The sequence below is a fragment of the Hyperoodon ampullatus genome (assembly GCF_949752795.1).
Source record: "Hyperoodon ampullatus genome assembly, chromosome: 19".
Lineage (NCBI taxonomy): Eukaryota > Metazoa > Chordata > Mammalia > Artiodactyla > Ziphiidae > Hyperoodon > Hyperoodon ampullatus.
In genome coordinates this window covers 10,266,669-10,279,974 of record NC_136932.1, presented here as the reverse complement: position 1 = coordinate 10,279,974, position 13,306 = coordinate 10,266,669, and the positions used below count along the sequence as shown (strand labels likewise).

Sequence of the window (13,306 nt, the reverse complement as noted above, 5' to 3'; positions counted from 1 at the left end):
ATAAATGCAATCAGCCCTATGGGTGGATGTAGCACACAGAAGCACAGGGTTGGGTGTGTGGAGGTGCCTTGGACACGAGACAGAAGGCCTGAAGGGTGAGGCCAGACCTCTGGCTCTAACCATAGCACCTCCCTGGAAGGAAAAGCTTCTGGTCATGAGAGAAATTCCCAGTATGTAGCAAATGTCTATAGTAGTGAGAGGGTGGAATAGGAGGTAAAGAGGTGTTGCTGGGCTAAGGGTGACACACTTTTTCTACACGAATCACTAGGGCAGAGCTGTCAATGAGGCAAATCTGAAGGGTTATGATTATGAACTGGGGACCTCAGGCACCTTAACCCCAGGCCATGCATGACCCGTGGGTGACCCTGCCATCCTCACTCCCAACAGACCGAAGAATAGGTAGCAAGGACTTCCTTTAGGAGAGAACCATGCTGGATTGAGGTGATGGCAAAGACAGGCAGCTCTGATGGTTCAGCTCTCCCCAGATTTCTCCTTCTGCCTGAGGGAAGGGAGAGGAGCTAGGGGCATGGATGACACAGCAAGGCTGCAAAGCCTGGCAGTTCCTACCAGAGCTGCTGAGAGTCAGGCCCAAGAACCATAAACGCAGGGTAAATCAAGGTCCCTTTCTCTGAAATGAGAGGCCTTGGCCCTGCCCTCCTCTTTAAGAGAATGGCCTGAGAAGGAAAGCTGGCTTCCCACTGAGGTAATGAAGAATACCTGCTCAGCTACGTAGGTCACCCTCAGGTTAAGCAGGTAGACCCCCTGAAGGAGGCCTTCTGAGGACAAAGGCTGAGGAGCTCTGCTGATCTGGGACACATCACAAGTTTTAAGTTACACACTCTCCCACACGCAGCACACTCACATGCACACACGCACAGAGACCCACATTCTTCCAACCCACCCCACTCCAAGCCCCCAATTCCGCCCCACAGGTATTGCCCCTGTAAACACGACAGCAGAGACACCCACAATCCTGGGACAGTCTGATAGTGATCTGAGGATGACTGCCTGTCATTAAGTGCCCCGATAGGTGATGTTGGTGAAGGTGGACGTGGCCTCTTTATACAGTGGGTTGTTGGCCTGCGGAGAGAACAGAAAAGTGTCTTACAGCGAATTCCTCAATTCTTCCCTACCCTCAGGGTTTACATGTCATCTGAGATGTTTACCCAAGACACTCTTCTCTGGGATGCACCATCGATGGACAGCTTGATGCTCACAGAACTCACACATTTGCTCTTAAGGAGGGAATGGATAGGAAATCAGAGGAGAGATAAAGTGGGATGCTATCCTGCCACCATGCCTAAGGGGTTAAATTCAGCCCATCACTTTTGGTGATCCCAGAACACTTCAAGATAGCTTTTAGCCAATATTTCCTATTTCCTCCCTCCCTATGAACTCTCTCTTTTGCCTTTCTCCCTTTTTTTCTTTGTTGTGACTGTGTTTGGGAGTGTGGGCAGAGAAGAGAAATGTAGCAGGTGGTGGTTGGAACATATAGGACCACATTTGCTCAAATAATTCTTAATCTGTTTTCATCTCATCCCCCAAGCACTACCCACAAACTGTCATGTTATCAGGAAAAAGGCCCTCACAATAATTTGGCTTCCCAAATTATTTTCTAACAAAAAGTGACAAATCCCATTAGGTCTAGTAGTCCTTAGTGGTAGCCTCAAGAAACAGAGCACATTCTCATGTGCCTCAGAGAGTCAGGATTTCTACATCATCCGAACAGAAACATCTCAGTTTCTTGGGACCCTTGAGTACAATGGCCTGAGGTCACCATCAAATGGGAACAAACTTTCAGCCTAACCTCAGATATTCAGGGAGTCGGTCATTTGGAAGGTCCAGAAAAAAGTTAAAATGTGGAACATGAGCCAAAGGAGAATAGAGTAAACTTAAGTATATAGAAGGTTCTCAATAAATGCTTGTTTGATTGGATTCAATCAGGATAAACTTCAGGGAGCATACTTTTAAGAGGCTGACCCAAAATAATTCCTATCATAACCTAATCCCCCCGCCCCACAATCAGGAAAGCTGCTTAACTTCTCTATACTCAGTTTCTTGGTGTATAAAATGGGAATAATAATGTTGCCTACCACATAGGGCTGTTATAGAGATGAAATAAATTAATACGTAAAAAGCATTTAGAACAGTTCCTGGTACATGGTAAATCCTCAGTAAATGTTAGTTATTATTATCTGTCTCTGTTTGTGTTTAGTGCTTTCATCAGTAGTATATAATGTATTACTATATGTCCTCAGTGTAGGATTCTCAAGTTTGTCTTCTCTCCCTCACTCAGAGAATAAGTTTCCTTTTCATCACTTCGCAGTGTCCCGAGCAGAGCTGAGCCCTATCTGTGCTCAGTTGATACTCACTGATGCAGTAGAGAGAGAATCAGGTGGTTTCCAAGAAGCATACGGACAACAGGACAGTTAGACCATCTCTCAATTTCCAGAACAGAGGCTAACTGGGAAACTATGGTGCTGGCTGAAGCTGGCCACCCTAAATAAGCATCTGCTGCTTCCTCTTGAGACTCTTGAACCAGCGACTTAAGAAAATGCCCAGCTCAGCCCAGCCTCTTACTGTGTCCCATTTGGCTCTGGCTCTCTCTTCCTCAAATTTAGCAAACTCCTTCCGGTCATGGATGGTGATGAGGAGCTTCCAGATGAGCAGAGTAGCAAGGCCGATGAGCAGAATGGCCCCCATCACTGAAAGCAGGACCACCAGGATGTCAGGGCCCTTGGGACACTCTGTCAGGAGAGAGCACAGAGCAGGGTGGTTGGCAATGGAACAGGAATCATTCGAATTGGCTATAAGTAAGGTCTTCTTGACAAAGTAACAAAGTATTGGGTTGGCCAAAAAGTTCGTTCGGGGTTTTCTGGCCAATGTTATGAAAAACTCAAACGAACTTTTTGGCCAACTCACACTAGAAAGTTATCTAAAGGGAACAGGACTTATAAAATAAGCCAATTAATTTTTTAAAGGTGGGGTACAAGCTTTAGAGCAGCAATAATCCGTCCTGATTGTTTTAAATGAGAGGTTGTTAGTTGGTCACCCACAGGCAGAATCTAGCCTACTCTGTGTGAGTTCACACAATTGGTTTTTGTTTTTTAATTTTTTTAAATAAATGTATTTATTTTTGGCTGCGTGGGGTCTTTGTTGCTGTGCGCGGGCTTTCTCCAGTTGCACAAGCGGGGGCTACTCTTTGTTGTGGCGCGCGGACTTCTCATTGCGGGGGCTTCTCTTGTTGAGGAACACGGGCTCTAGAGCGCAGGCTCAGTAGTTGTGGCGCACGGACTTAGTTGCTCCGCAGCATGTGGGATCTTCCTGGACCAGGTCTCGAACCCGTGTCCCCTGCATTGGCAGGCGGATTCTTAACCACTGCGCCACCAGGGAAGACCCACACAATTGTTAATTAAAAATTTGATTTTGTGGGCAACATTGAATAATCAGGAGATTCTCCCCTTAGAATTTCAGATTCTTCTTCTCTTAAAAAAAAAAAAGTCAAAAGACCTAGAACCACTGAACCTATATTTTTATAGGGTTGTAAATGGCTAGGGCTGAGGAGCAGCTGCCCCTTTTAGATGGGACATGTTTTTTAGTTTGCCAGACTCCTCACTACTCTCTCTTTTCTCCACTAAACAGAGGCAAAGTGTGACTTGTCATTGAGTCTGTGGCACTGTGGGCTTTGGAGCCAGACTGCCAGGGTGTGAATCCTGGCTTTCCACTTACTCTGCTATGTGACCTTTGATAAATTATTTAACCTTTCTGGTGTCTGTTTCCCATTTCTCCATCTCTAACAGTAATAGCCCTGACTTTAAAAATTTATTATGAGGAATAATTAAGTTAAATATATTGAAAGAACTCAGAACAGTGCCTGGCAGAGTCAGTGCTCAATAAATATCAGCTACCATTATTACTGGTGTCCCTGTTACACGTGGCTGTTTTCCCTAATTTACTTACCCAGCTCCTACTGTAGGCATTTGAGTTAGTTGCCCTAGTTCAGATATTTAACATCCCCGAGGGCTGAGAACCAATGACCATTTTAGCATACTTTGAGACTAGGAGGTCTGCCAGCCAAGACAATATTTTGGGTTTCTTCCCAAAATATTTAGTCATCCAAAATCCTAACCCTATTGAGAACTGACTTCCTGTTCAATCCCAGTCAACAACCAACGTAAACAGAGGTACGTCACCCCTCTGAGGGCCAAGATGAGTATGCTCTGAACAGCTCTGCTTCCCATCAACCACAGATGTCTGATGAGTGACCTCGCTCCAGTAACTTCTCAGGTGTTATTTAATTAGGTGTTTGTGTATGTGAGTATTGATGGGCCTGGACAGGAGTCACACCTACTTCCCACACTGTCTCCCACCTTCTTCTCTAAACATATACACTATGCTCACCACACACTACCCAAAAACAGCCACCACCAGAATCCAAGCTGGCTATTTCCCATCCCACCAAATTACCACCTGTCTATAATTAAAGAAATGTCTGGAGAGAGACTGTGAGGTTCCAGTGTCCGAGGTCCTAGGAGTGAAGGGCCCCCGTTCTTCTGGGAAAAGCAGTTACAAGTTCTCTGGAAGACTGGGGTAGGGCTGACCCTCAAACCTCAAAGTGGAATCTCTTCAATTTTACATGTCAGTACAGGCAGGACAGGTAGAATGCCAGATCTTCAGGGGAAAAATTAAATCTCTTAACCGTCTGTCCTGAAAGGGGTGGATGGCAGGCTTCCTGGAAGCAGACACAAGATCAGGTGGTCTCTGGAGAGCCCTCCCAGCCACAGTGATGACGACCCACGGCGGGTGATGACCCAAGGTCAGGGAAGACAGGGTAGGGTTAGCGGACTTGACAAACCAAAGTACAGGAAGTCCAGTTAAATTTGAACTTCAGATGAACAACAAATAACTTTTTAAGTATGTACCACATGTTGCATGGGACATATTATATTTTATCAGGCAACACTCTCTGGAAGTGATGAGGGCTCAGCTCAGGGGAGCTCATACCCTGAGGGCTGAACACCACTTGGCCAATGTCAAACTCCGGTGGTGCCCTCTTCACTGCCCTGCTGTGGCTCAGCCCTTCAAAAAGGACATCTGCAAGGGCATAAGCTAGGGAAGAGAATGAGAATAATCTCCTCCTACACTCAGGGCCCCAGACGCTACCTTCTACTAAAAGCCAGAGACCCTGAAAATGATTGGAGGTTGGGGTGAGAGGAGAGGCAGAACTTGGAACTCCAGGACTACAAGGTAGGAAACGTAGGTCTAGGGTCCCATCTCCTAATGTGGAGGAAGGGGTCTACTGGCAGTAAGCCTAAAAAGTTACCCTCCACTCTGTTAACTAGTTATGTGTTACCATCCCAGTTATCATCATCTTCGTTCCCCACAACTCCAGCCAGTAGATTCCAGTCTCAGAATACCAGGTCAAATGATTTTGGTAAGTGATACAGCAGGAGCACCAGCCGGATTGTTATAACAAAGAGATGAAGTAATCTTAAACCCCAAAGCAAGAACACACTGCCCTTCTGTAATGAGAAGGGACAATGGTACAGATCGGGAGGGTGTGGAAAAATCCATTTAAAGTGTTAACACAGGTGGATGGGAAAGTGTGAGGAAGTCCTGGCCCAACTAACCTACATCTGCTCCCCCGGAGAGATATACCCAGACTCCTCTCTCTCCACTTCCCCATGCCAGACTTCCCTGAGTCACAAAATAAAACAGGTGATGCCCTTTCCTTACCTTCCTTCTCCCTTATAAAGGATGAGAGTTCTGGGAAGGCTGATGAACAATATCACAAATGGGGACCCCATGCTTTCCTCTACCCACGGGGACAGCAACACCCTGGGTGACATAGATGTAGCCCTCTTCCCACCTTCAACTCCTCCCTTCTTTAAGCAGCTAAAATTCTCCCAACAGATATTAAGATGTATATAAGTCTGTCTGTCTCCTAGGAATAATCAGTCCTATTAATTCATTCAAAAACTGTGTATTAAGTATCTTCTCTGTAAATGACTGAGCCAAGTATGGGGATATAACAGTAGATAAGACAGATACCATTCCTGTGTTCATGGAACTTATGATCAGCTGAGGGAGACAGGTGATTAAAGAAGCAATTTGGGCTTCCCTGGTGGCGCAGTGGTTGAGAGTCTGCCTGCCGATGCAGGGGACATGGGTTTGTGCCCCAGTCTGGGAAGATCCCACATGCTGTGGAGCGGCTGGGCCCGTGAGCCATGGCCACTGAGCCTGCGCGTCTGGAGCCTGTGCTCCACAACGGGAGAGGCCACAACAGTGAGAGGCCTGCGTACAGCAAAAAAAAAAAAAAAAAAGAAGCAATTTGATAGTGTGATGAAGGCCCATGTAAAGGGAAGCACAGCTGCTGTGAGAATCAAACAGGTCACCAAATCTAGTCATCGGAATGGAGGCTGGAGGAGGTCTGAGATGGCTCATCAGGAGACGTGATATATCTAAAGCAGAGGCATTCAAACATTGGGGAATATGTCACAATTACCAGGAGCATTAACAAAGAATACAGAGGCATAGGCTTGTGGAAGTAAGACAGGGCTCAGGACTCTGGATTTTTGAACAAGGGAACATACAAAAGTTTCAGAACCACTGCCCTAAAGCAGGGGTCAGCAAACGGGCCACCTGTTTTTGTAAATGCAGCCAGACCCCTTCATTTGCCTATAGTCTATGGCTGCTTTCCTGCTACTGTGTCAGAGTTGAGTAGTCACAGCAGAGACCATCTGGCCCACAAAGCCTAAAATGTTTAATATCTGGCCCTTTACAGAAAAAAGTTTGCTGGCCCCTGGTCTAAAGGATGATTTGAAGAAATTCCTACGGCTGTAAAGAATGTCCAGCGACCAACTGATCTACCCTCTGCCTTCAGAAATTGTTCCTTCACTCCTGAAAGTTCTTGTTCACCCCTCCAACCCCCAACGCCCGCCCTACTGTAGCCTTTATCCCTCTGCAGTGTCATTACCGATTTACATGCCTCTCTCCCCCATGGTCTGTGAGTACCACATCTGCCTTATTTACTGTTATATCCCCAGCACCTAGCCCACTGCCTGACATATAATAAGTACTCAAAAATATTGTCAAATGATTCATTACTTAGTCCGTTGTTTAAGGGAAAGAAAGGAGATGAAGGAAATAAGGGGAAGCGAGCAAATCTACCATGCTGGATGGTGACAAATCTGTGGTGGGTCTGTGTATGCCGGGATGAGCTCCCCTGCTTCCAGAGGGTCTTGAGAACAAGAGGTAACTTTTCAGCGTTCAAGGCAGCCTTGGGCCGGTGCCTCAAACCCTTAACCACATCTCGTGGTGAAGCTGGCAAGGGCAGCTCAAACCTCAAGCCCTCAAACATCAAACCTCAGGCCTTCCTCTGAAGCGGCAAGCAGGTTGCTCTTGGCAACCATTTAACTTTTAGAAGAGCAGATGCCTTGTGCTGGAAAGTGCTAGAATTGAAATTCCTTACTTCTTAACATTATCAACCTCAAAAGACTCCATGCTATATATACTCTGTTCCTTGATGAGCTCCATACCTCCCTTCTTCCTCTCCTTACCCACCTTCTTATTTTTCTATCTCCTAAATTAGCAAGTAATTTCTTGCTAATATTTGTATGTATATACCCCCACACCCAGATAATAGGCCCTGACTTATCACTTGTAGGTCAGGTTTAACCCGGCTGCCCTGTTTAAGAGGAGTGATGGGTGGAAATAACTGCCTAATATTGGTCTCCCTCTCCCTGCGGGGCAGGGTTGGGACCCTCAGGGTTCACTCACCGGGCTCTTCTACCACATACAGGATGGACTTTCCACTGGAGTCTTCATAGTACTGGAATCTGACGACACAGTCCTCCTCATTCTTGTAGGTACAATTCACAGCATCCTTTCCAGTGTCCTCTGGGGGAGGGGGAAAGATGGGAGGATGAAAAACAAGTCAATTCCGGAAAGATGGAGCCACCTCCAAAGCCAGTCATGGGACGTCTGGGAAAGCACGTGACAGGAAACCGTATGCCTGACATTAGGCAAGATGCCTAGATTTGCGAGGGCTGTGGTGCCTGGCAATTGCCTCTCGATGACCCTCGCTGATGTACTTTGTCCCTCACAGGCCCCTTTCGGTTCTTATTCTTTCCTCTGGAAGGGACGTGACATAAAAGTATTACATAATCTGATTCAAAACCTGGCTCTATCACCTACCAGCTATGTGATCTCGGCTAAGTTACTTGACCTCGCCGAATCTCTCTCTTCTTCTAATTGAAGAAAAGATACCCTCACTCACAGGGGTGGTTGAGAATCAAACAGCATGAAGTAAACTACCTAACACACAGTGGGCGTTCCCTTCCCCCTCTTTCCTTTCTCTGCTTGCTCAATGATTCTCAATCGTTTGTTTACTCAGCCCTTATATTTCTTCTATTTCTGCTTCCGGTCCAGCGTTCCTCTCCAGGGAAGACATCTCCTTTTCTCTGACTCCCATCATGTTTTGTTGGCTTCATCCCTTCTAATTCTAAAACCTGTTATTCTGACTGTGAAACTATGGGTTACCCTCCACCAGCTGCACTATGCCCCTACAAGATTAGGCAAATGTGCCGAGGTCACACAGCAAATAAGAGATGGAGTAGGACTAGGATGTGAGTCTCAAAGCACATCCTATGGACTTTAACTCAATATGCCTTCAGTAAACCAGCAGTGTTATAGGACAGTGGAAAGAGTAAGGATTTCAGGATTTAGTTCTGGTCTCAACTCACCACTAATGTGCTTGGGCAAGTTACTTAACTTTCTTGAGATTCAATTTCCTTATCCTCAAAATGAAGATAACAATAGTACTAAGTTCTACTTTACTAGGTTGTTGGGAGAAGAATAAGATAATGTGCATGAAAAGATACTTTTATAATTTGTATGAGTTATAAAATTCCACACAAAGAAGCATTTATTTTTATGGTTATCATGGTGGGGGGCTGGGGTACTTATCGACTAACTTGGAATACCCATCTGGTCTAGATGATAAAAATACCTCCTATCTCTGCAGCCTGTTCCATCTAAGCTAATCATAGGAAGCCTGGTCTCCTCCAGAGGAAAAACAGTCTCTCCAAACTCAATCCCCAAATCACTACCCTCACTCCAGCCCCACTTTTGATATTAGCCAAAGGGTCCAGAGATCTAACTCTTTCCCATAACACCCCACCCAGAAGCTGGCTGGCTAGCTATGTCTTACTGTGGCTCTCACTGAAAATGTGTTTCCTGCCTTCATGGGAGATCACCATCTCCAGAGAGATTGCCATCTCCTGGCACCACCCAATGCCTAGCTGGCCCAGATAACCACGTCAGGTATGTGACAGCAGCAAAGATCATCTCCTTTTAAGTCAAGATGAAATACAAACCCGAATAATTGCAGGCAAGAGTTTTGCTCTCCATCATGTTTCTATCTGTCTTACTCCAGGAGGGGCTCTGGAGAGCCAAAAGGGCTTCAGGCTAATGATTTTGGCTACAAATCCATAAGGGCGAAGGTTTCCCTCTAAACCAGCAAAGCTGTATGCCCGGGCATTGCTTAACACTCTTAGTTAGATAAACTTAGTAAATGATTACTAGCCTACTAAGCTAAGATTATCATGGGTAACCACTTCCTCACTCTGTGCCTCAGTTTCTTCATCTGTAAAATGGGGTACATTATCTTCCTTTCCTTGGGGTGGTAAAGTTAGGGTTGCCTGATTTAGACATATTTGCAGGATTTTGCTGAGCCCGTGGGCTCTGGGAAGCAGTAGGAGAAGGGACTGCTGAACAGATTAGTAAAGATGCAGGAGGACTCTCAAGAAAGCCAGCTTTTAAGTGCCTACTATACATCAGGCCTGCACAACATGCCTTTGAGGTAGGAATTATGGGATTAAATCGGAAAAATTTAGAACATGGGTGTGTGCAACTCTATGACATGCCGAACTTACTAAGCTCCTTCACAGGCTCAATCTCATCACGACAGTAACGGTTGCAGGTATTCTCCTCGTATAGGGCTCCTCGGTTAAACTTCTTACACTCCACACACTCCCTAAAGGAGAGAGGACATAGGGATGAAGGCAGGGAAAGAACAAACCTAAATGTGTTTCAGTCTGGCTCTGCCTGCCATACACCAGGAAAACTGTTCCACCCCAGAAAACAAACACAAACAAAAACATTTGTAAGACAATCCTGGGGTCCCAGATAGTCACGTCTGGAGTTCGGGGTGGGAGTGCCCTCCTCACCTATAGGTAAGGCCAGGTAGGCAGAGGCCCCCGGTAACTTCATTAAACTTCTGTATGTCCCATCCAAGACTGTGACAGGAGGGCGAACCCTACGCCACTTCTGGGAGCCTTAAAGTCAGAAATGGTCTCATAATTTGGGGGTCCGGTGCAAAATGAAAATGTCAGGTTCCTCATTCAAAACTTAGTAGGAATTTCAAAACAGTGACAGCAGAACATTAAACGAAGTGTAGAGCCCTTCCAAGCACAGGGTTCTGTACAAATGTGCAGGTTGCACGCCCATGAATCTAGCTCTGCTTAAAGTAGTAAGAGAAACAGCCATGCCACAGGCCTGGGCTAGCAGGGACTTCCTCTGACGCCCAGATGAGGGACATTTGCAGCGGTGAACTTCTCCTGTTTCACACAGTGTCCTCCGTAACCCCAGCCCCGCATCCCGCACAGATTCAGAACATCAGCACTGGAACACTCCCCAGGAGTCAGCTGGTTTAGCCTTCCTCCCAACTCAGGGATTCAGGATCCAGCCTAAAAGAGAGGTTTCTCCAACAGCAGTCCAGCTGGTACTACTCTGTCCCCTTCACGCTTGGCTCTACCTCCAGTTTTCCCCCAAGTTTTCAATGGAAAGAGGAAAGCTAGTCATTTGCTGTAACAGACTCCTCTCCCTAAAGCTTTGGTGAGTAAGGGAGAACCTGCATAGCCTGGGGGACCCCCAGACACTCAACTCTCTCCAACTCACGCCTCTGCCCACTCACTTCTTAAAGGTGCAGGCATCAGGGCAGGTGGGACACTTCTCACAGGTGTCCCCGTAGGAGCCCGGCTGGATGCAGACGCAGCTGCCGCATTCACACTTGCCCCGCCCGCTGCACAGCAGCCCATTGCTGGACATGCAGGTGTCGGTGCGTGTGGTACAGTTGCAGTAGTAGCCGGTCCAGTCGGAGTCACACAGGCAGTCCCCACAGCTGCACTGGCCATGGCCTGAAAACACACAGCCCAAGGGGGCAGACCAGCCAGTGAGGCCCCACCCCAGGACAGCATCCTGGCTTTACCCCTCCTCACATTGCCACACTTTCACCCCCACACTGAGCCGTTAATCATCTTCTACACTGTCCTCATAGCCTCGTGCTTCTCTGCCTGCTGTTCCCTATGCCTAGATGCCCTTTCATCCTGTGACCACTACCAAACTCCTACTCACCCTTTAAAGCCCAACCCAAATGTTCCTTTCCCTCCGTAACTTTTCCTGACCTCCCCAGGCCAAATCAACTGTCTGCCCATGTGCTCTCCCAGCACTTATAAATACCTCTATTTCAACCCTGATGTTCAACCCATTTGCTTGCTTATCTGTTTCTCTTTCTGGATTGTGAGCTCCCTGATGGGGGAGCACATATCATATTCATTTTTCCAACAATAGTGATTAACATAACATCTGGTACAGAGTAGGCATGCCATTAATGTTTATTTATCCATCCATTCAACAAATATTTACTGAGCTCATACCACAACCTGCGCACTGGAGACTCAGCAGCGAACAAGACAGGCAAGGTCCCTACTATCATGGGGCTTACATCCTAGTTAAATTCCTGGGAATTCACACAAACCTCCACCAACATGTGCCCTGGGTTGTATTATCATAGTATTGCAAAGGGCCGTCAGTAGGAAAGACCTATTCACTTTCCTACATGAGTATAGGAACGGGACAGAGAGACTAGGGTGGGGGGTTGGATGGCTTAAATGTAGGCATTAACTCTCAACACTATATTCCCCTAATATTCATTTACCAAGGCTTTAAAACTTGGCTCCTAAACCCTACAGAAAGGTGACTCATTCTGCAGGATTTTGAATCAGGAAGAAGTGGGTGAATCATAGAAATCTGATTGTTAATCAGAGGAAAGGCAGGGAGCAAGGGGGAAGTAACCTGAACTGGTCTGAAAACCATGCCATTGTGTGAGCAGATGGGCCCCAAGATGGTGGAGGAGAGGGTGGTACACAGCCAAGCTCAAATAGCAACTAGCTGGCAGCCCTGGTGACCCCAGTGGGTCTGATAGATGTCCCTTGGCCACTATGGGTCCCTCTGGACGGGTATCACCCACTAAGGATGAGTGATACCAGCATAATCCTCTAGGAACCACACTGGCATTCAAGACTCAGACACACCTTCACTGTGTGTGTGTCTGCTTCCCGAGAAGGAAGGGAAATACAACCTCCTCTGCCCCAGCTGCCAAGGACATCTAGAAAGTAGAGCTACCGGGCTGGCAGAAGGGTGGAGAAAGAAGAAAGACTGCATTCTGAGGTGGGGTTCCCTGGTAGTATAGCTTGTGGCGAGGATTCTTGCTCCAGGGACTTCCTGGGGAAGCAGAAGGGAAGGAGGGAAGCAGGACAGGGCAGGGGGCAAAGGCTGGCAGGAATGCGGTCTCATCCGGAGACTCCCCTCCACCTGATCCCACGGTGGGCTCAGGAGCATGAACTGCCGTTCATGGCTTTGTGTAACCCCACTGTCCATCAGTCATTAGCCAAGCCCTGAGAGCAATCCAGCTCCTGTCAGCTGAATGTAATTCTCCAGAGAAGGGGCAGCTATGAGGTGTTATCAGTAGCCCTACCAGCCGCTGGGGGATGGGTGGGCCAGCCAGCAGAGTGGGACCCCACAGTGTCCACTACACCCAGCTTTTGGTCACACCTCCCGGATAAGGAAAAGACATCACAGAGGCCTGACAGCACTCAGAGGCCTCAGTCTCCTCTGAAACGCTTGTCCCATAGTGTTTCCTTTGTGAGGCTAAACAAAGCGATCTTTGAGAAGACGTGTGCAGGCCAGCCAGGGAGTGAGGCTGGGAGTGGAAGTGGCAGGCTGACTCCAAGGCCCCGGCAGGGTCAACCCTTAAAAGGAAGCCACAGTGTGGTAATGTCACAGGACTGGCACCCCTCCAGCAAAAGGGGTTCACAGGAAAGTCAGGGGAGGAGGGTGGGAAATGAAGAGAAAGTGTAAGAAGGAAGAGGGAGGTAGGGAAGAAGGCAGCAGGGGAGGGGCGGGGGAGGGAGGAGGAAAGGGAGGGGCGGGTGTTCCAGGTCAGAAGGAATGAGGTCACCCTCCC

The 13,306-nt window shown here is 47.4% G+C and overlaps 1 protein-coding gene across 1 annotated transcript in view; it reads right to left on the bottom strand.

Annotated features, from left to right (window-relative positions):
- Positions 1-1,014: 1,014 nt before the first annotated feature.
- Positions 1,015-13,306, bottom strand: part of ITGB3 (integrin subunit beta 3) — a gene marked incomplete at its 3' end in the record, with an annotated part of 49,711 nt that continues 37,419 nt past the window's right edge. The window contains exons 11-15 of the mRNA XM_079726143.1: positions 10,976-11,198; positions 9,936-10,036; positions 7,780-7,899; positions 2,581-2,747; positions 1,015-1,080 (exon numbers count right to left, since the gene is read on the bottom strand). Of these exons, the coding sequence (XP_079582269.1) occupies positions 1,015-1,080; positions 2,581-2,747; positions 7,780-7,899; positions 9,936-10,036; positions 10,976-11,198 (677 nt within the window). The remainder of the gene's footprint in view (positions 1,081-2,580; positions 2,748-7,779; positions 7,900-9,935; positions 10,037-10,975; positions 11,199-13,306) is intronic.